This window comes from Eutrigla gurnardus, assembly GCF_963514095.1.
Source record: "Eutrigla gurnardus genome assembly, chromosome: 1".
Taxonomy (NCBI): domain Eukaryota; kingdom Metazoa; phylum Chordata; class Actinopteri; order Perciformes; family Triglidae; genus Eutrigla; species Eutrigla gurnardus.
Genome location: NC_139915.1, coordinates 26,749,121 through 26,768,969, shown reverse-complemented (window position 1 = coordinate 26,768,969; position 19,849 = coordinate 26,749,121). Strand labels below are relative to the sequence as shown.

The following is a 19,849-nucleotide window of genomic DNA, read 5'->3' as shown; positions in this document are numbered from 1 at the left end:
AATGAACTAAGGATTGTAACTCATTTGTTTTTAAAGCGTTTTCTTTATACAATAATCATACACACATAAATGACACAGGTTTTGAGTTGCATATAACACATTTTATTAATAGTTTTGACAAGATGGTTTCTTATTTGTAGTACAAACTTCCTGGGGAGTTGCTGTGGAGGTCCTGTCTTGCCAACAAAAGGAGGCCGAGCTCAATCAACTTCACCTATGTAGTGATTGCTGCTGAGTGGACCATACCATGGGCTTCCTGCCTCATGGGGAGGGGCAATGGTTAATGATTTAACCATTTAATGTTACTGCAGTAAAAATTATTATAATAATATTAATATTCATGTATTAGTATAGACTGAGTTATTGTTATGATTTGATGCTTGTCTTTTGTTTAAATAGTTATGTCTTTGTCATTCCCCCGTTAGTCTAAAACGGCCTGATCACACTGTACATGTGAACCCTCCTGTTTCAGTAGTTAGTTGCTTTTTAGTCTGTCCCTGTTATATTTAGTTTAGTTTCAGTTCTGTTTAGTTGACCTATTTTTTAGAGGCCAAGAACTTTACAATATAAAATTACACTGTGCATTTCTCATGCCCACCAGCTTGGTCCCTGACACACACACTTCATGTAAACACACGTGCATGAGCCTCATTTCCTGCTCTTAATACGCTCTTTTCCTCATAGCTCTACTGTAGCAATGGAATGTTCTTAAACACTTCTTTGTTGGCTCCCTTTCTCTCTGCAATGATCTCAGCACTCTTGACCATCTGCACATTACCTCTGGTATACGAGGTGAATCCCCCATGTTTTAATAATCTAAAGTGGTGGATACCCTCCATCATCTCCAAAATAATCACAGACACACATAAATAAGCTCGCTGGTAATACATGAACCTTTCCATCTATTTTGGTCCATGTTAATCAAAGTGGCGAGGAGGAGAAACTGCATTAAACATAATTTGAGAGATCTTAGATTTATTTATTTTTTTCAGTTAGGGAGAGAGGTACTTTAAGGTAAATCCTCCAGCTGGGAGAGATGCACTCATAGTCTTAGTCACATGCCCTCACAGCAGTCTGGCCTTTAAAATTATTCGAAGGCAAAGGAGGTGAAAGAGGCAGATTTAAAGTGAGATTCCCTGAATTTCAATTTACTGGTTATCTGGGTTACATAATGCTAATCATCCTCGGAGTTTACCAGTCATTTTCATGTCTATAATATCTGTATAGTCTGACACTTGCAATTACAAAAAAATGTAGTCACTAAATGTGAAATGGACAGCCAGTATTACACATGCTACAGGATGAGTGTGCCCCACCATTGTTGTTGACATACTATGTGTGGATACTGCCTTGCAATCTTCTGTTCTGTTGTCTTGTGTGTCATGTTGGCTGGCAGGCAGGCCGTGCCTGATGATGTCAGTGTGGCTTAAATAACTAGGCCAATACCATGACGGTTGGTTGTGTATCACCACTATATCTCTGTCAGACCTCTCATCATTTATCCAGAAACAATGAAGGAGAGTGTGACAATGGATGTGAGAGGGGATACAAAAGGGATATAAGGGATAATAAGTATTGCGATAATTTGCTCCATTAAATCTCATCAGTGAGGTGACTGAGGATAGATAAGGTGATGAGGGACAGTTGCAGCTACAATCAACCTCAGCCAGCTCTCACTCACTCATGCTCTGCTTTCTGTAAAACAGGTTTGGACATCATTGACAGGCATTTCACATCTTGTGTGTTGTACTAGCAACATTAAAAAACTGCCTCAAAATCTCCACATGGGCACCTTCAAATTGCTTGTTTTATTTGAGTAACAGTCAAAACTCAATTACTGTAATATAAAACAATGAAAAAGCAGAAAATCATTACAATAGATGTGTTTTTTTAAACACAAATTGTTTGGCATGTTGCCTGAAAAATTCATTAACCAATTATTTGATTATTAAATGTTAGTAAATCAAATGTATGTCGATGGACTAATCCAATTATCAACACACTGTGTCAGACATACACTGACACTCCAAAGTATGATCTAATTAACAGTTTCATATCAATAATTTGAACTCTATGAAGGTTGGCAGCTTGGCTATATGTTATGTGATTATTACACTTAAATACGAAGAGAATCAATCCCAACACAACAGCTCTATTGGATTTAACGCTGTTTTCTGTCTATTTCTCTTATGGGTTAAGTTATTTTCTGTCACTGACAGAACTGTTTTACCCCAGACCCGACATTTATTATCAATGAACTCAAGTCGCCGACAGAGGGGTGCTCTACAAACTGGCGCGCCGCTCACATAGAAGCGCAATGTTAGAGCAGCTGCACGGTGCCCCAGAAAGAATCAGGGTTACTAATGTACATACGTTATTCACTCACATTGAAGAATAGACACAGCAACGTAATAATCGGTGTATTTTACTCAAAATGTAGCACCACTGAAGCCCTAGGTGAAAATCACGAGTTGGTATTCCCACTCTAGATTACGCAGTTCTATGGCCATTCGGTCGTGCTTGGACAACGTCGTGAACGCGCATGTCAGGTTCGCTGCAGAGATCCCGCTGCCTCGGCTCTCACGATTAATCGCAGGGATGGTGTTGACAGCGAGAGGCGACGGGCGGCCAGTTTTACATGTTTAAATACATGACAGCGCCGGGTGAAATCACAGGTACACGGGTCGGACACCAATCCACCGCAGCCTTTGCCGTCTGCGAAGCAAGACGACGCTGCCAGGTCGAGGACAACTGTAAACGTTACTGATGGAATTCCCAGTCGTTGCTAGATGGAGAAACCGAAAGGGTGGACTCGTTATTAATAATTAAAAAAAAAAAAAACACCCCATCTGCTGCTAAAATACAAGCAAAAATGCATCTGCATCAGGTGCTGACGGGAGCTGTGAACCCTGGAGACTGCTGCTACTCGGTGGGAAGCGTGAATGACATTCCTTTCACGGTGAGGTTTTATTTTGATATTATTTGCTCGGGATGACACCCAGTGAAGCTAACGACTGGCTAGCTTAGCTAGGGGTAGTTAGCTAGCTAGCGTTATATTGGCTGGCTGGCGAGCTAAAGCACTGGCTAGTCGGATAGTGTGCTAGGCGAAGTGCCGCACCGAGAGATTCACATATAGTGAGTGGCGACTATTCGGAGCATCTTCACCGCAAAGCCCCTCTTATATTTACCCTGACAGTCAGTCATTCATCGACAAAGCTAACACCCTCAAGTAGATGTTCAACGGTAACGACTGCATCATACTCTTTTAGGGCAGCGTTGTATTATTTATCGCTCCGATACAGTCAACGCTAGCCACTCGAATGACCTTTAGCTGCATCTCGTTACATTAGAATTACTGCAAGGGAATCCCTTTGCGCAGCCATAACATTATTGGTCAGATATTTGCGAGGGGACACGCTCCGACGAAATTTCGCAGTGCACACTTCAGGTGACGATGGCTCGAGAGAAAATTGCGCACCGGTCCGCCACACTTTAGTTTGAAACATAAAAGAAGATTGTGTTGTGTTTTGTCTGGTTGCAGGACTAGCTAAGCTTGCTACCATTTGCCGTTAAATCCTCCTCACGGATCATTAGCTCGCTGTCATCCTAGCATCAGCTGCGCCAGCCGTGACGTAGAGAGCCATATATGGATACATGAGCTAGAGGGGTTGAATGGCAGTGTTTGGATGTTGAAAATTACATTTTTATTTTATTTTATTTTTTACAACGTGGTGCTATCTGTCATCATTTTGACTTTAGTTAACTGAATACACTTAGGTTTTGTCATATATATAAATGATATATACCGTCAGTCACAAATCTTGTGTCTGTTATTTATTGACTTCTTTGAGCTGTACATATTCCTTTTCTGTCTGTCAATATTCCATTTAGTGCAGCGACACATGGGAATAACCTATAATATCACATCCTCTATTGTGATGGCAAATAGGAAAACGTGCACAATAGTTCACAACCCCGACAGATGCTGGGGCTCTTTTTTTTATCTCTAAAGTGGATCGGTTGGAGTAGAAAGCGAGAATAGAGTGTAGTTCAGCTCTTGTGAGTAAGACTCAGCTCCTGTATTGAGACTGGATGATAAATGATGATGACCTTATTGATAGCATCCAGTTAAGCAAACACTTCAAAAGCCATAAATATGTACAACAGAGATACATCCTCTAGAATAGCGTTTTTGTTCACAAAGATGGGAAGGAGATAAAATATGCTTCTGCTTTGTCATTTCTCATTAGATGATGGAAATCAGAGGGAGTAGCCTGTTTAGATGTTTGCTTTGTTGGTGACTAAATAGGTTTTAGATGAGATGCCAGGACCAGATTCATGTAGACCGTATAACCCAAATACACACCTAAACTAATGTGAATGCATTGGTTAAATTCTGCAAATGCAGACTCACAGTAAATTCACGAGCAGCTATGTTGCTCGCCACCATTCCCTCATGCTGAGAATACTGTGAGCCTGCCTGATGGCTGCCAAATCTGGGCTTGGTCTGTCTCCACTGCCTATTAATGAAGTAGTGTTTTGTTGTTTTCTTTTTTTCTTTTTCTTTTCAGAAATACAGACACCGTCTCCTCACTCATTTGTGAATCCCACAGTTCCCTTGATTAAAGCACAGTAATTAATTGTACTTTTAATTTATGTTGAACTATCGAGATAAGTTGTCCCCCCACTCCCCTTACACTGACCCCAAATCAAGGCTGTTTGAATGCAAACGGGCGAGCTTTGTACCTAGGGTCATCCTGTATCTGCTCAACAACAAAGCATGGTTGGTTGTGAAGCTAAAGCCTTGCACATTGCCACAGGGCCTCAGTTCCATGCCTGGTGTTTTCTGTGTCTGAGAGGGTATTTGAAGAACACTAGACATCATGTCCAATGACGTTAAACTCACACTGACCCCTTAGGGCACATAGGCCAGACCCTGACGCACACGCACACGCACACACACAAAGAGAGAGCTAACCTACAGAAGCCATGCAAGAACCAGTTCAAATGAGCAAGCATGAAGCTAGAGATGTGGAATCATGAAATATTCATGCTATTTGGCATATTGACAGTAATCCAAAGACCTATATTTTTAAAATGAGTTTGAAAGATGGAGAGTAAAACACAGGTGCCCTGCCGTTGCCGGCCCAGTTGGCCAATGGATAGTGGATATAGTTTTGTGTCGATAACCCAAGGTTAGAATAGTTAGAACAATGAGTAGGAATATGAAAGAACAAGATGGCAAAATAAGCAAAATAACAAGGGGGGTCATTTCCATTACATAAATTGCTATTTAAACATTTTGATTTTTATATATATATTTAGTGTGATTTGTGTCTTATTACATTGGGAAAGTTTGACACTGAAGAAAAATCATGAATATAAAGCCTACTTCCGGGTCTATTACAGTGCTTTTGGAGCTGTGGTTGAGTTTGTAAATGTAAAAACAGCCTAGTGGGTTTGATATGCAGAGCTGCAGATGTGTGATGCACTAAAAATAGCATGCACATGTAAACTACAAAGCAGAGAGAGAGAGAGAGAGAGAGAATGAGAGAGTAGATACTCCCACTGAGGCTTCATCTTCCTCTGAATTATGACATTTTACTAATAGAAAATGGTTATTCTACACCTGGATCTTCTACCTCAGAATACAGATACCATTATATAATGTAAGACAGTGATGTTGAATAGCTGAAGGTGGCCATCATTTTCTGAGATCGCTTACATGCTGTCTTGGACTTTCTGTATATTGTGCAAGCCCTTTTAAATTTAACTTGTCACTGTAGCAACACCTGTATGCAAATGCGACCACATTTTATTGGATTGCTACAAGTAGCTATCGCATGTATCTTCTATCAAAACATGAATGACGATGAACACATTTTCCCATCAATTATGTAGCATACAACCTTTCAAAATAACAGAACATCTGGCAGAAATGGGAGCTGCCTACACCATCTTCCTTAGCTCATGGTGTAATTGTCCACACAATTTCATAGAATCTGTTCTGTAGGGTTTTTTTTATATCCTGCTGACCATAGACAAGACACTTCTAGCTGGACTAGTTTTACTTTTAATGGCAATGCTTCACCACAGTCATGCTGCAGAGCATAACAAGGCCTGTACTATGACTATAGAGGGTTCAAAGTACAGGTCAGTGTTGTGGGCTCTGCCTGGGATATACAGACAGACAGAGAGAGCAGGTTACCACAGGACAGAATTGATCTATTCATGTCAAGCTAGCACAAACATGAAAATGGTTCACATGGTAGCAGCTGTGGCTGTGGAACATGCTTGCCTGGTTGCTTGCGCAAGTTATGGGAAATTAATGGCGTTAGGTCGAAATGCAGAAGTGATCTCCCTTCTTCTTCTTCTACTTTCATTGTCACAGCACGTCTGCATTCACTCTTTTTTTTCCTTCTAAATTACATTTACCCTAAAAAGCAGCTAAATCCCTTCCCGATGGTAATTCAAATAGCATTTAAGATGCTCCAGCAAGATGTTAATCGATTTCTCTAGATCTCATCAGTAATCTAGATGACAATGCTGTCTTTCGAAAGGCTAAAATCATACAGTAAAACACACCATATCATATTGATATCCTACTGTAAACACGTATCACATGCTCACAACAAAGTGACGTTATTCACCCTAGACATAAATTAGAATAGTTCATTCACAAAACAATACAATTACATTACATTGCAACAGATTCCCTGCTCACCTAAGATGCAAGACAATATGTATCCGAAGGCTGTAACGTTCTTGATGTAAGCAGCTTACATGACTGACAGGAAAGAATCCTTGCTGCTTCAGGGTTGTACTCATTAAGTCAGCGGATTTATGAGCAACATATTCTTGGATGTAGTAGCTCCAAGTACATTAGTAGACAGAATCAGTGGCCTCTTAATGCCATCTGTTCCTGAATCGAATACATGTCGTGACAGCTAGCTAAACATTCAATTGATTTGAATGGGTATCCAGCAGGTGTTCATGCCGTCATTATATTTGTTCAAACAGCGGTCCTTGATTTAAATAAATTATCTGTTGACTAATCATAAGGGTACTTAACTCTTAGTTGACTTACTTAAAGGATCAGTCAGACTCTCCAATATCATTTCTCCTCAGTAGATAAACCCAGTCATGCTGACAGATCTCTTAAAATCTAGTGTGTAAAAAATAAATCAAACCATTATTATTAAAATGCTAGATGGGAGATGTCATTTTCTGGTAATGACTGTTGAGTATTCCCCATTCAAAGACCCCACAAAAAAAAAAATAAATAAATAAAAACAACTGATCTATAGACTTTAAATGTCTTTGTTGATGAAGAAACTGACATGTTAGTGCTAACCGTTTGTGCTGTCAACCCTTCCATCTTTATATATTAGGTTGAGTCAATGTTTACTGTGATGCCATTTTGTATTATGCTGCTACTACTAATGAATCATCCTACTTTGTATTGCCATCCCTCAGTACCTTGTTGCTGTTGTGTGGGTGTGTGTGCATGGGGATTTGTGGACGCTGAAAGACATACAGGACACACACAAGCCCAAACCAAAAGAACAAAGCAGTGATGATAGGTCATCCTGTTTAAGCCAGATACACTCATCAATACAGTGCCAGCGTGGTTCAAGGTCCCACTAGGTCCAAATTACCTTGCTGACAAATAGTGTAGAATGGTCTAACATATTATCTTACGTGTGTGTGTGTGTGTGAGCGAGAGACAGACAGGTACAGAGCCGTCCTAGACAGTGCGTGACGGTGACCGCTTTTAATTCCAGCTGTAATGTGTAGGAGCAAATGCCGCAGTAATAGTTAAGCGCAGAAGGTGCCTACCTCACTTCTCTTTCTACCTCTTTCACATTTCATGCTACAGCATGTAGAGTACAATCGGATCTTTCAATCTTCCCCTATGACTCCGTCCTCAGCTGTCACTTTAGATTATGCCACTGGCTGTAATGTTGTCCCGCTGTGTGACCCAGTGGTTCCCAGCCTCTCCTCCTGTTCTCCTGAATAATGAAAGACACAAGCCGTCATCCTGACTGTACTGTTGCTTCAAAGCCAGCTTGCCTGTCTCCCAGGTGCTGCTGCTATCGCTGCCATTCTGCACATGCTTGCCAAATGCCAGTGAACACCATTGTATCAGTTTACCTTGCTGCTCATAGTCCAAATCTTAAGCCAGGCTTGCCCATTAATCGTGGTAATTGTGTTTGTGCTCACTTTGTTTGTCTATTTATTGCACATGAGTAGGTGCTATTCCTTTCACACAGCGGTTCTGTAAAACAGCCACTAATGTTAGTTTTTACTGCTATGTGGTTTCTGTGCAAGTTTAATCTTCACAACCAATGCGATGGTGGTGGTTCAAGGTAGCAGCCATGCTAATCCTGTTGTAATATCTCCCTGCTCATGCAATATTCATACAAGTGCTATTGGCTGCTCTGTTTTTAGACATTTATATGACCTTATTTTGTATATTCAATTTAAAAATATTCGTACGGAAAGTGAATGCAGTAAGAAACATTGGATGGAGCTGCAAAGCAGTAAACTCTATGAAGTGTTAAGTTTATTAACTCTGTTTTCCAGGCATATTATTTAAAGCATTAATACTCTGTAATATTTTCTGTTTTTCAGCGGTTTGGTTTAATTTAGTTTATTGTGGCTTGATCTCACTTGGTTCCTCTTCCTGTGCCCATTTCTTTTTCAGGCCTATGGCTCAGGTTGTGATGTAGTGATCTTGGCCAGTGACTTTGAGTGTGTGCAGATTATCCCAGGAGCTCAGAATGGAAACATACAGGTGGGCTGTGTGGAGTGCTCCCACCAGCTTGGCAGGGTAAGTGTTGACTGCACACTCAGACACACTCCCACAGGCAGTTTTCATTTTTCCATCTATCACTTAGGCTCAGCAAAAAGAAGTACATTTAGCCATGCGTTTGCTCCTGTCTCGTACTGCCCATGCTCTCCTCTCCTCGCTATCCTGCTCTCCCACACCACCACTCCCCACCAACCCCTCTCCTGTGGGAATGGCTGTGCAGAAGCACTGATGGGGTGAGTAATGTTGTGATGATGAACACAGCTCTTTATTTTTAGATTGCCGCATCCTACGGAAACACAGTCTGCATCTTTGAACCTCTTTCTACCAACCCAAACAAACGCCACAAGGTGAGCTCAAATGTCTGTACTTTATACGTATGTAGTGGTTTGAATCAATATCGAGTGAGCCTAATCACCCTTGTGTGCCAATAACATTGCATGGTGTGTGTCACTCTCCTATCACTAACAGCAGCTTAACTATCAGTGGCAAAAGACAGGACAGTTCTTCCTTGATGCCATCACCTACAACCTGGCCTGGGACCCACAAGGTATGCCAGTGCTTTCTGTGTTTAACTGATTCATTGACTGTCTGACTAAATTAATCCACACTAGGCATGGGGCGATATGAAAATTTCATATCACAATTATCCTGGACAAAATAATTGCGAATCACGATATTATCCCGATAATCATCAAAATATGCTTTTAAAAAACTCTTAAAATCTCCCTTTAACATATTGGTATCGCATTCGATTTTGTTAAAAATAATAGGAATATTTTTATTACATCATATACAAGACTTTGTTTTGTGAACATCCATTTCTGTGAAAACAATCAAATTACTTAAATGTAGGATTATGATCATACATCATAACTGCTACCTGCATAAACAAAGGGTAAAATAATTTTTTTTACATCCTATATTTTTAAATCAGGCTCTATTTTTCCACTTCTCTACCATAAAAGTGAACTAGACCGTTTTTCAAGTCACTCATGGCGATATTTACGATTATACCGATAATGAAAATTCACCACAATCAACGTATTGTGAGGGTTTTTTATAAACTCATGTCATCCTATGCCTAATCTACCCTAAGCACAGCCTTGTGTGTTTTGCCTGGAACAACACGTGTTATGTAAGAGTGACAGTGCTCATGTGGCTTTGCACTGTAGTAGTGAACGTGGAATGAGGTGTGTAACACAGTGCTTTTGTGTCCACAGGGAACCGTATCCTAGCAGCAACTGAGCGGCTCCAGCTGTGGGCACCTCCACTGACAGATGCACTGATAGAGGAGGAGGATGGTCAGTTGAATGATGACAAGCCCCACCCTATCCTCAATGACTGGAACTGTGTTTGGCAGTGCAAGTATGTTATTTTTGCTTTTGCACATACTATAAAAGTATCCAACATTATTGTCATGGGGAAAAACGTGCTGCTTCCAGGTTATGTGCATGAGGTCAACCACATAATCAATATACAAAGAAAATAACGAGAAGTTATTCAGAGTTACTTTTGCTTTTTGGTCTCATAGTGCTGTCTCAACAAAGCACATATGTAAATATCCTGAGCTAACTAACCAGTATTTGGATTAGATTGAGGGTCAAGCATACCTATATTTTTTTATTCAGAGCATTGAGAGAACGGTCTTTTCATTTTTGCTAGCTGAAAGTAACACGGGAGCATGACTTTTCATTATTTTTCTGTCAGCTGATGTTTTCAGGTTTTCTTTTGTGACATGCAGTAAAGAGTTCACTCTATCCCAGTGCAGACAAAACATTAACTTTCATTTTTCCACTTGAAGGTGTTGAATTACATATTTTTTACTAATAAAAACTTATAGGCAGTTACTGATTGTCCAAACTCGTTTGCAGACAGCCTCACATGAAAGGTTTGTGTGCACTGTTGTAAGCCACTCTTCTGTAGGGCTGGGACAATAGGCTTATTTCCCAGTTCAATACTATCATGACACGTGGGTGCCTATTCGATATCCATTGATTTTTTTTTTACTGTTGTGATTCTACAAGCATTGCAATTTGATATTAAGATAAGAAAACAATGTGCAAAAGTAACCCCATAAAAAAGCTGAAACTATGCAGATTCTCTCAGGTACCACGGTCATCTCTGGGCCCTTGCCGTTTTTCCATAAAAGATTTTCTACTAACGACACATAGCCATAAACACTGCACCAACAATAAAGGCACATTGTTAGAAATTGGGCCATATATCTCTGGCAGCATATTCAGACAGCAAAACAACTTTATCAACTCTATAGATTATTAAATAATGAAGCATGACTCACCACTTGAAAAAAAATCCATCCCTTCTGATAAAATGATCGATCATGTCCTAGCGCAGTCATGTCTTTCTTCGCCTGACGAAGGTCCTTCCCTAATGAGATGGACATCAGTGCCGCCGAGAATCTCGTTGGTTCAGTTGCATTTCTGCTGCAGGTTTTGATGCATTTAAGGCCGTGGACACTGTAATAGTAATAACAACCAAGCATGTGAGATCATGGAGTTGTTGCTTGTTGTCACTCAGTCCCTTGGCTTAGAGAAAGGTGGAAAAATCGGACATGTTGTACATAACCCTTCAGTTCGGTCGTGAGATTTGTAAGAACAGAGTGTGCTCCATAGCTTTCCCCTCGGCTCCTCTGTGTGTTTTTAATGGAGGGCTGCTTGTACTGCGTAAAGTGGATCGAACAATGCCACCAACATCAGTCTTTTATGATCCTCTATCTGACTGCTTATTGGCAAAGAGGATGCTTTCCATCAGTTATGTGCAGCTCTTTGTAGTGAGTGCAGGCGTCTCACCTATTCCCTCGAGATGTTGTTTCCTGAAAGAATTTTGCTCCTCGTTTCCTAAAAATATCTAGATATTTTTTAAAGAAGCAGATAAACAAAAGTCAAAATGTTAAGCTATGTGATAATGTGAATAGAGTCTAAGTAAAAAATGCAGGCTTTTATTGTGGCTGTCCCCTGCTACATGACAATGTTTAGCTTGTGAAAATAGTGCATGCACCCCTTTAATTACTTCATTTGATTCGCATTCAAATAGTTTGTTCTCCTAAGATTTAAAAAAATATCTAATTTACGCCTTCATAAGTCACATACCCGATGAGGAGTGACGTTCGTGCAGCATTGCTGACATCGCTGCTGTCGTCGACCGCGATTGCGCCGCACTTGGTTTTGGCTTATCTGCTATTTGATAGCAGTTAATTAATCAATGCCTTCGCTGCGTCGCCTAAACGACAATCCCTGCACAGTCAGCGCGAGCACGCGACGCTTCAATTCTCCCTCAACTTCTCGCTGTGTGCACGCGCATCTCTCTGTCAACGTATTTGTCCTGAACCTATTTGGACGCGTGACCCCCAAAATTGTAATTGAACCACATGACGTTACCGTAGCTCTGCTGTTTGTTGGCTGTCTTGTTTACGGCAAGACTGTCAAAACCAGTACTATTCCATGGGTCACTGACGGCGTTGAAGAACAAGCATGGGCAGCAAAATGGTTTGTTATTTAGAAGTTTTGTCGTTAGCTAGCCGTACGTTAGCGTCGATAAAGTGCCCAACGAAGCCATTACCTGCGCGCTTGAGCCCTTCCAGTCTTTCTGTCCCCCGTTCAGGTAATTATTGTTCATCTTGAAAATGTCACTTGGGAAATCAATTCAAAAGCAAAACAGTCACCACGTCAATGTCTACGTTAGCCGCCATTATTTTCGGTTCCCAATGATCGCGAGCTAGCCTAGCATTACAACCTCCCAGCGCGTGAGACACCTACGCTAATTGGTTGATAATGATGACATCACCTGGGACATGCTAGCAGGTAGCCACACGTGAAACCCAGCTCTTTATTCATGCTAAGTGCACTTCACCAAGGATACAACAGCCCCTAGTAACGTCAATGGAAGTATAGCTACAATAGTAACTTTGGTTCCATATGATTATTAATTTGTAATATTTTATAAAAAGATAGCTTTAGCCACGTCAAGCTCTACGTTTCCTTGCTGTGAAACCCAAATGTTTTCCATATTTTACTTCAAGTGTAGTGCTAACCATACTTTTTTTAAAAACATGAGCATAGTATCCTTGCGTCTCTCGAATCTTGGTTTTCTGCTTTCTCACTTTCTTTTTCTTGAAACACACGTTACTGAGACTACAAGAATAAAGGCTTTATTCTACCTTATTAAAAATATGATTTTACCAATTTGAGTCTGTGATCTGTGCTTTAAGCTGTGTACACATGTATAGACGTATTATGTTAACAGAGTCATGTGATGAGACTAGAACGGGGAAGTGCAAGCTCTGAAATTACAAAGTTGCACAATGTTGACCCACATACTCATTGACAGCTGACTAGAGAACAACATGTGTTTCTTCTGCGATTAGTTTCACCATGGAGAAGTGAATATTGCTGATACCATTGTTTGTGCTTGTGTTGCTCTCAGGACTGCTGCATCTGTTCACATTGCCAAGTGGTCTCCTGACGGGGAGTACTTTGCAACAGTTGGGAAGGTATATCATTCATTTAAACAAGTGTTGAACAGCTTTTGTAATTGTAAAGTCTGTGATGATGTGTTTATATGACGTATGTTCACGCGTGTGTTTTCATACGCAGGATGACTGTTTACTTAAAGTGTGGTATCCCACCACGGGCTGGCGTTCTGCAGTGGTGGTCCACGACCCCTCCGATAAAAAGCCCCTTCCTGTCAACTTCTCCTTTGTTTACCTGGCCCATCCTCGCTTGGTCACCGGTATGTCCTGGAGGAAGACTAGCAAGTTCATGCCCAAGTAAGAGAGCACACACACAGTCACGTGGCCAGTAAGGCCAGTGACATGTTTATTGTTTACATATTTAAGTACATGCCTGTTGTCTTTTAAAGCATTACATAATTTATTGACTAAAAATAGAGATGTTGCCTCTTCTGAGTCATTTGTTAATAAACAAGGGTGTAAATTCTTTACTGTGTACCATGTGATAACATTTGTATCCTGTCACATGCTGTTACATTTCTTTATTTGTTTGGGTAAATTTAAAGCATTGAAACTTTTATGGCTTTACGCTTACAGAGATTTCAGCGTTTCTATTATGCAACATTAAAAAAGCTTTACTTACGAAAAGTATTGATTATGCTGCCTGTAAATTTTTGTGATTCACTCATGGATCCTTCTGCCAGTAAACAGGTAGTCCTCTCTACTCTGGATTGGGACATTAAGTACACATCATTTCTGTATTAGGGTTGCCACTGTAAAAACATTTTTCCAGAACACCAGCCGATATAGGTGTTACTGACTTTGGAATGAATTCCCTTTGAAACGTGCCACACAAAGTGGACAGTCTGTCAGGTGTGAGGCTGTCATTGACTGCCTGTATTTGATCATCACTGTGAGTTGCTATCTGTCCATATGTGCCATGTGTGCAAATTAAGAACGGTGAATCTTTGGTGGAAGCGGCGAGCCAGAAGGAGTTCTCTGTTTGGCTGTGTCGCTGATTGAATCAATTATATCATCAATGTTATACAGTCTCTCCTTATATTTTACTAAAGTCGTTTTTCTTTTTCTAGGGGTTCGGTGTGCAATGTGTTGCTGACATCCTGCGAGGATGGTGTGTGTAGGTTGTGGTCGGAGACCCTTCTTCCGGAAGACAGCCTGCTTGGAGGACAGATTTCTGAGAACACACACTCCTTCAGCTCCAGCTTGCCAGGCCTGGCAGGCAATAAGGACAAGATCCAGCATGCTTTAGAGGTACACCTACTTACTCAGTCAAATCTGACCAGATCTCATTAATAAGAGAATATAAAATGTGTACCTCCCGTGTTTTATCCCTGTGATTTGCTTAATTAGTCAATCCACCACCTGAAGCATCTGCGCCGAGGCCGGCGACGATCCTCTGCTCTGGTGGCTCACAGTGAGCTGCTGCCCTCTCAGCTTGGCACACAGGACGCACACACTCACCGCCACATCGCCCATCATGCCAACGCTCTGTGTCATTTCCATATCTCCGCCAGTATCAACCCCAACACAGGTAGGGTGTCTTTGTTGGAAATGGCTCAGAAACACTTCTATATTTCCATATATAGATTTGATATTGGCTTATGATTTTCTTATATTGTGTTTTTGCTTTAACTTATTAACTAAAAATATGATTAAAGAATGGTTTCATTGTAAAACATGATAAAATGGCTATCCAAAACTAAATGTGTTTTGCTTATGATATGTGTTGTGCAACAGCAAGTGATACAGCATAAATGGCTTCTGTGACCTAATATAAATGCATCAGTGAGCAAGACATTCAGCACAGCTGTGTACCTAGTCTAAGCTTATAAGCTCAGTAATATTTTAAAGTCTTTTCCCTTGTTACTACTTCTATCCACATATCTCTTCTTCCTATCTCCCTCTTCCTCCGTCAGATATCCCAGCAGTGCTGGCTGAGTCTGCAGTGTTCAACCCAGACGATGGCTCTGGTGGTGGAGGCTTTGTTGTTCACTGGCTCAACAATAAGGACCTCAGCTTCACTTCATCCATGGACCTCTTCATGCTGCAGCTCCGTAAGTTCTCTGAACAGCAGCTTGAACAGACTACCGAGGACCCCCTGGACCCTGAAGGATCGCATATGAAGTTTGACTTTGGTACGACCAAGCCAACACACATTCCTTGAAACACATAAAAGCATCTTCATATCGTAAAAGTATATTTTTTCTGGCTTTCTAGACCTAGACGAGATGTCTGATAAAGCGTCCTCAGAGCAGGGTGAAGAGGGTGAGCCAGGGGAGCAGGGAAGCACTAAGGCATCCTCCCCGGGATCAAGCTCCAGCATGCCTTTGCCCTCCATGCTGCTGGAGAGGAAGATGGAGACTCTGATCACAGAGTGGAACAAGAGCCCAGACATGTTATTCACCATCCACCCTGCTGATGGAGCATTCCTGGTTTGGCATGTGAAGTACTTGGACGAATTCAACCAGGGTATCTTCAGACAGGTTCAGGTGAGAAATGTTCTTTTTCTCGCTGATATCCCATTGGTGTGAATTGCTCATTAGGTCTCTATAGGACTGAATGACTGTAATGAATATATGCCTGTGGTCAGAATTCATTTTATTTCCCTCCAATTCTCCCATTAGGTGTCCTTCTCCTCCCGTATTCCAGTGGCATTTCCTACAGGTGATGCCAACTCGCTGAGTAAAAACATCCTGATGTACGCCTGCACTTTGACTGAGGGTGACAGTGCCGGTGCAGGAGAGCAGGGGGGGACGGTTCAGCGTGTCTCCCACTCTGCTTCAGCCTCGGCCAGCCTGGGTTCACCTGCTCTGGCCCCCTTTCTCAATCCCCGCCCTGGCATCAGTCCTGCTGTCATGATGGTCTCCAAGCATGTTGACGGATCTCTCAATCAGGTAAGAGATTGTTGAGAACGAAATTGAAGAGCCCTTGTTCCGCCAGGTTCAATGTAAGCATGTTTTCATAAATGACCAACGTGTGTGTCCAAAAACGTAATGTAACTCCTTAACCCTTTCTAAAATTTCACATGGAAAACATAATGTCATTTCATACACAAATTAATATATTGTACTTGATTGTTTGTACGCGATACATTTGATATTATATCACTATTGTGATATGAGACATAGATATCATCTTAGATTTCAGATATCATAGTATTGCAAAAGTGTTGTCTTTTGTTGGCTTTAAAGGCTGCAATACAGTATAGTGGGGTCATTTTCTGAGTTTACCGGACTGTTCTAGCTGTTTTATTATTTGCCTTTAGTCATAATATCCACGTTACTAATGAAAATTTGTCTAAAATTGCTGAATAAACACTTTGTTTAGACACCAATAGGGAACCCTACAATTTTATTACAATATCCACATTTAGGTCTTTGTTAAAAAAATGTTTCTCCATATCGTCCAGCTCCATTTCAGCCTTCCCAGCCCTCTCTAATCTCTCATTTTTGGTTCTCTCTCTCTGCAGTGGGCAGTGACATTTGCCGAGCGCTCTGCCTTCTCCAACGTACTGACCGTATCACACAAGTTCCGGTACTGCGGCCACCGCTTCCACCTGAATGACCAAGCCTGCCACACAGTGCTGCCACTGTTGCTGACCTCCTCTCACCATAATGCTCTCCTCACCCCTCCCTCGGCCCCTGGCAGCCTGGAAGGAGAGCAGCCTCCTACCTTTCCCATACCAAAGGGACTTCCCAGGTACAACCCAATAGGGAAGGCAGAGAAAGAAACAGGAGGAAGTAAATGACGGGGAGAAGAATGTGCAAAGATGACGTTGTTGAAATTCCAAAGATGCTGCTTATTGCAACACTGTGCGACACGCATTCATAAATGATGATCTTGTTGTCCTCTGCATGAAAACATTCTTACGATGCGTTACCTTTCCATTAGCAGGAAGCAGCTTCGTAATGCAGCTACAAGGACCTTCCATGACCCCAATGCCATCTACAGTGAGCTTATCTTGTGGAGGGTGGACCATATTGGACCCCTGTCCTGCACCGGTGGCGTCTCTGAACTGGCCCGTATCAACTCTCTGCACACCTCAGCCTTCAGCAATGTTGCTTGGCTCCCTACACTAGTACCCAGCTCTGTACTTGGTAAGCACACCATGCTTTTTGTGTTTTTTAGATGGGTGTTAGTTTTAACCCCATCGATTCTTGTTATGAGTAAATGATTACCAACAACTATAATATAAAAGTGGAAGCTTCACTATTGCTGAATAATCTGAACTTCTGCTTTTGGTATTTGGTTCACTATTTGTCAGGATAAAATTGCACCAAATGTATGCACAATATATAATAACATTCAGGGAATTGAAGTATATATACCTCCAATGCTATGCATTAGCCAAGCACATTTTTCATGTGAGATTCATTCTAAAAAGTTGATTATTTTCTATTTCAATGCTTTATTATTGCCTAGCAACATATTTCCATGACTGTTATTAAAAAGGAACAACATACCTTTTCCATTAAGATCCAACCTGGATCTAGTATTTATCATTGCTATAGGCACATGGCTCAATTTATGAATATGTTCCTATTGTTCAACAAATAGTAGTTAATACATTATTACAACTAACATCGTGTTGTGTCCCTCAGGAACATATTGTAACAGCGCCAGCGCCTGCTTCGTGGCATCAGATGGTAAAAACCTGCGTCTCTATCAAGCTGTGGTGGATGCCAGAAAACTACTGGATGAGCTGTCAGACCCTGAAACGTCTGTGAGTGGACACACTCACTCTCCACTGCACCTCACAAATCAGATAAAATCAACATTATTCACAGATATTAAATTCTTCTTTTAGGCCAGCTTTTCAACATCTGTGAGCTTTTCATTTCCTTTTGATGCAAATTGTATTTATAAATTGCATCTACATCAGGTACACAGATCTATTTTCTTCATAAAGCTATTTGTTCTATCTCTTGCTTCATAACAACCACCAGCCTGCATCACCCTGTACTTTGCATCCTAATGTGCATATTTTTCTCACCGCATTAGTGGTTTCAAATGCAGTACACTAAACGGATGGTTTGCCATTTTCCACGTGTGTCTCTGTTTAGAAACTGGTGGGCGAAGTGTTCAACATCGTCAGCCAGCAGTCGACTGCCAGACCTGGATGTATCATAGAGTTGGACGTCATTACAAACCAGGTTAGCAGCTGTGGTGTTCACACCCACCTCAAATCAGTGGTGTACAGAGATGAATTGCCTGGAATACCAAAGCTTTCAGATCAATAGACATGGTCACCTGTTTGATGCTTTTTCCATATGCATCCAGTGTGGCGCCAACACCCAGCTGCTGCATGTCTTCCAAGAGGACTTCATTCTAGGTTACAAGCCTCACACAGAACCAGAAGCCTACACACCGGCCTTTCCGTCTGGTGAAGGTATATCACGTTGAACATTGGATAGATCTGTTTCCTCGTACTTTTCAACCCTGAGTATTAGAAGATAATGTAATTTTACTATATCCAGATTACCAACCTGCCCCGTTCTCTGAGAAGTTCTTCCTGGTGGTAATAGAAAAGGATCTCAACAGGAACTCTGTCCTGCAGATGTGGCACCTGCACCTCAAGTCTGTGCAGGCTTGTGTTGGTAAGTGTACGGTGCACACAGTTGGGCAGTTATTGGCACAATTGGAAGTTTTGTGGATATTTTTTTAGCATGATTCTTAAATGTGAAGCCTACCTGTTTTATCTAAATCACACTTCCTTTACTAAACCATAATATTCCTGCGTTTCTGTCTCCAGATGAGCCGAGCCCAGACTTTAGCTTCCAGAGCCAGCTCATGGTTCCCAATCAAGTTGCGAATCCCGACTCATCTCCGGAGACCTCACCCATCAGACCCCTGCCCCGGTCAGCCTCTACAGCCAACTTGCAATCAGCCAGCAAACTCATCCTCAGTTCCAAGCTGGTGTACAGCAAGCGGCTCGACCTCCCCCACGGAGTGGAGGTTACCAGGGCCACGCCCTCTGCAGGTTGGGATGGGTACACCGTTTTCACATGACTGACACCATGTTGTTGCCAAATTTAAAGCAATGCGTACCATCCTGTTTTCCCAAGGTGATATAGTCCCACGTTGATTTAAGTGCACGTTCGCAATCGGTTTGAAAATAAAGTGAGACATTTGAAAGGGTTTTTTCCCAACATGCTTGAAACTTTCTCAGTTTTCATACTGCCTTCTCTTTCTGCTAGGTCATCTGAGTTCCTCATCTATCTACCCCGTGTGCCTGGCACCGTACCTGATTGTCACTACCTGCTCTGACTCCCGCGTGCGGTTCTGGCGCTGTGCTGTGGAGGGTGATGACGGGTATAGCGACGACGACCGGGACACTCGCATGTACCGCTGGGAGCCCTGGGCTCTGATGAATGAGGAAGAAGACAACAACAGTGCTGTGTGTGTGTCTGGGAGGCCTGTCGCTGTGTCCTGCTCCTACATCGGCAGACTGGCCATGGCCTTTAAAAAAACACGACAAGGACAGGTAAGGAATAAAAAATGTAGCTTTGTAATGGAGCATTGTACCAAAAACCTTGAGGTTGACA

At 41.7% G+C, this 19,849-nt stretch overlaps 1 protein-coding gene across 7 annotated transcripts in view; it reads left to right on the top strand.

Annotated features, from left to right (window-relative positions):
• The first annotated feature begins 2,592 nt into the window (after positions 1–2,592).
• dmxl2 (Dmx-like 2) overlaps positions 2,593–19,849 on the top strand; it is a 39,383-nt gene continuing 22,126 nt past the window's right edge. For 2 of the 7 annotated variants that reach the window (XM_084009272.1, XM_084009271.1), the window contains exons 1-20: positions 2,593–2,959; positions 8,708–8,833; positions 9,091–9,162; positions 9,284–9,362; positions 10,036–10,180; positions 13,259–13,325; positions 13,429–13,601; positions 14,375–14,555; positions 14,655–14,835; positions 15,221–15,439; positions 15,522–15,793; positions 15,929–16,198; positions 16,774–17,003; positions 17,196–17,401; positions 17,906–18,027; positions 18,368–18,457; positions 18,585–18,693; positions 18,782–18,901; positions 19,057–19,284; positions 19,502–19,788. In XM_084009272.1, the coding sequence (XP_083865398.1) occupies positions 2,873–2,959; positions 8,708–8,833; positions 9,091–9,162; positions 9,284–9,362; positions 10,036–10,180; positions 13,259–13,325; positions 13,429–13,601; positions 14,375–14,555; positions 14,655–14,835; positions 15,221–15,439; positions 15,522–15,793; positions 15,929–16,198; positions 16,774–17,003; positions 17,196–17,401; positions 17,906–18,027; positions 18,368–18,457; positions 18,585–18,693; positions 18,782–18,901; positions 19,057–19,284; positions 19,502–19,788 (3,264 nt within the window). In that variant the 5' untranslated portion in view covers positions 2,593–2,872. The remainder of the gene's footprint in view (positions 2,960–8,707; positions 8,834–9,090; positions 9,163–9,283; positions 9,363–10,035; positions 10,181–13,258; positions 13,326–13,428; positions 13,602–14,374; positions 14,556–14,654; positions 14,836–15,220; positions 15,440–15,521; positions 15,794–15,928; positions 16,199–16,773; positions 17,004–17,195; positions 17,402–17,905; positions 18,028–18,367; positions 18,458–18,584; positions 18,694–18,781; positions 18,902–19,056; positions 19,285–19,501; positions 19,789–19,849) is intronic. The other 5 variants (XM_084009276.1, XM_084009274.1, XM_084009273.1 and 2 more) reach the window with 4 other exon arrangements.